The sequence below is a fragment of the Suricata suricatta genome, chromosome 9 (assembly GCF_006229205.1).
Source record: "Suricata suricatta isolate VVHF042 chromosome 9, meerkat_22Aug2017_6uvM2_HiC, whole genome shotgun sequence".
NCBI classification, from domain to species: domain Eukaryota; kingdom Metazoa; phylum Chordata; class Mammalia; order Carnivora; family Herpestidae; genus Suricata; species Suricata suricatta.
Window position 1 is genome coordinate 72,498,663 of NC_043708.1, and position 1,502 is coordinate 72,500,164.

Below are 1,502 nucleotides of genomic sequence, written 5' to 3' on the forward strand. Positions count from 1 at the left end.
AGACAAAGTGGTCAATGGTATTAGGGCCACAAAAAGGGAGTTGTGTGATAAAATAGATAGGGACCGGATAGCAGAGGAAGGCTGTGACCCAGCAGAGGGCCACCAGGTTCATGCAGAGATGGATGTTCATGATGTTAGGATAATGGAGAGGCTGGCAGATGGCCAAGTACCGATCAAAAGCCATGAGGGGCAATAAGAATGTCTCAGTGGTACCCATGGAGAAGAAGAAATAGAACTGGAAGAAGCAAGCAGTGAAAGAGATGGTTTTGGTCTCAGAGAGGAAGTTCTTTAACATATTGGGAACAGTGGTGTTGATGTAACAGATCTCCAGGAATGAGAAGTTGGCCAGCAGAATGTACATGGGGGTGTGAAGCCGGTGATCCAGCTTCACTGCACAGACAATGGCCCCATTCCCCATCAGTGTCAGGATGTAGGACACAAAGAACAACATGAAGAGGAGGACCTGAATCTCTCTGGAGCATGAAAAACTCAGTAGTATGAATTCGGTCACTGTGCTGACTCCTGACATATTCATGGCTTCCTAAGGGGTAGAGAGGAAAAAGTGACAACAAAGATAACATTATTTTTTAATGCTCAGAATATTTCTTTTGTGGAATTTCCTAACATCCTTAGATTTTATAATTCCATTAAATAAGTATACTGCTAAAGACTATGAACATTTCAGAGTGCTTGGTATGATCAAACTTTGAATCTTCGTATTCTCTCACTTCTCTTTCAGATTTTCTCATGGTAAAAGACAAAATTTTATGCGATAAGCAGCTTGAGAAAGTTAATGATGGTACAAACAAAAGTGAGTATGAAAATCATGTATTTGTATCTATCTATTAAGATATATAGACCATTAATATTGGACACAGAATTTAAATTACTTAAATCTTTGGAGTCAGAGATACAAAAGTTAGTCATTAGAAGAGGTATAAAGTTAACAACACACTGAAATTTTTATACATTTCAGTGTTATTCTGCAGCAGTGTTGGAATTGTAGAATAAGTGTTGTGGAATAAGTGTTGGCATCCTAAGATGGTCTGATAACTGACACAAAAAATGTCAAGCAACTATCCATTCTTCTTAGTTTATCATTATTTGGGTAGCTCAATAAAAAAGTTATTGCCCATATATCTAAACTGTGGTTTTTGATTTGGTTCCATCTTTCACCTGTTGAATTAAAACACTGTGTAACAAAAAACAACAGGTGTTGGTGATGATGCAGAGAAAGGAGAACTCGCTTGCACTGAATGCAAACTGGTGCAGCCACTCTAGAGAACAGTGTGGGGGGTTCCTCAAGAAACTAAAAATAGAACTATCTTATGATCCAGCAATTGCACTATTAGGGATCTACCCTCAAAATACAAAAATACAGATTCAAAGGGGGTATATGCACCCCAATGTTTATAGCAGCATTAGCAGCAATAGCCAAACTATGGAGAGAGTCAAAATGTCCATTGTCTGATGAATGGATAAAGAAGATGTGGTATGTATAT

At 38.3% G+C, this 1,502-nt stretch overlaps 1 protein-coding gene across 1 annotated transcript in view; it reads right to left on the reverse strand.

Annotated features, from left to right (window-relative positions):
* LOC115301229 (olfactory receptor 11H6-like) overlaps nt 1–535 on the reverse strand; it is an 894-nt gene extending 359 nt beyond the window's left edge. Inside the window, exon 1 of the mRNA XM_029950960.1 lies at nt 1–535. This exon is cut by the window's left edge and continues 359 nt beyond it. Within this exon, the coding sequence (XP_029806820.1) occupies nt 1–535 (535 nt within the window).
* Nucleotides 536–1,502: the final 967 nt, after the last annotated feature.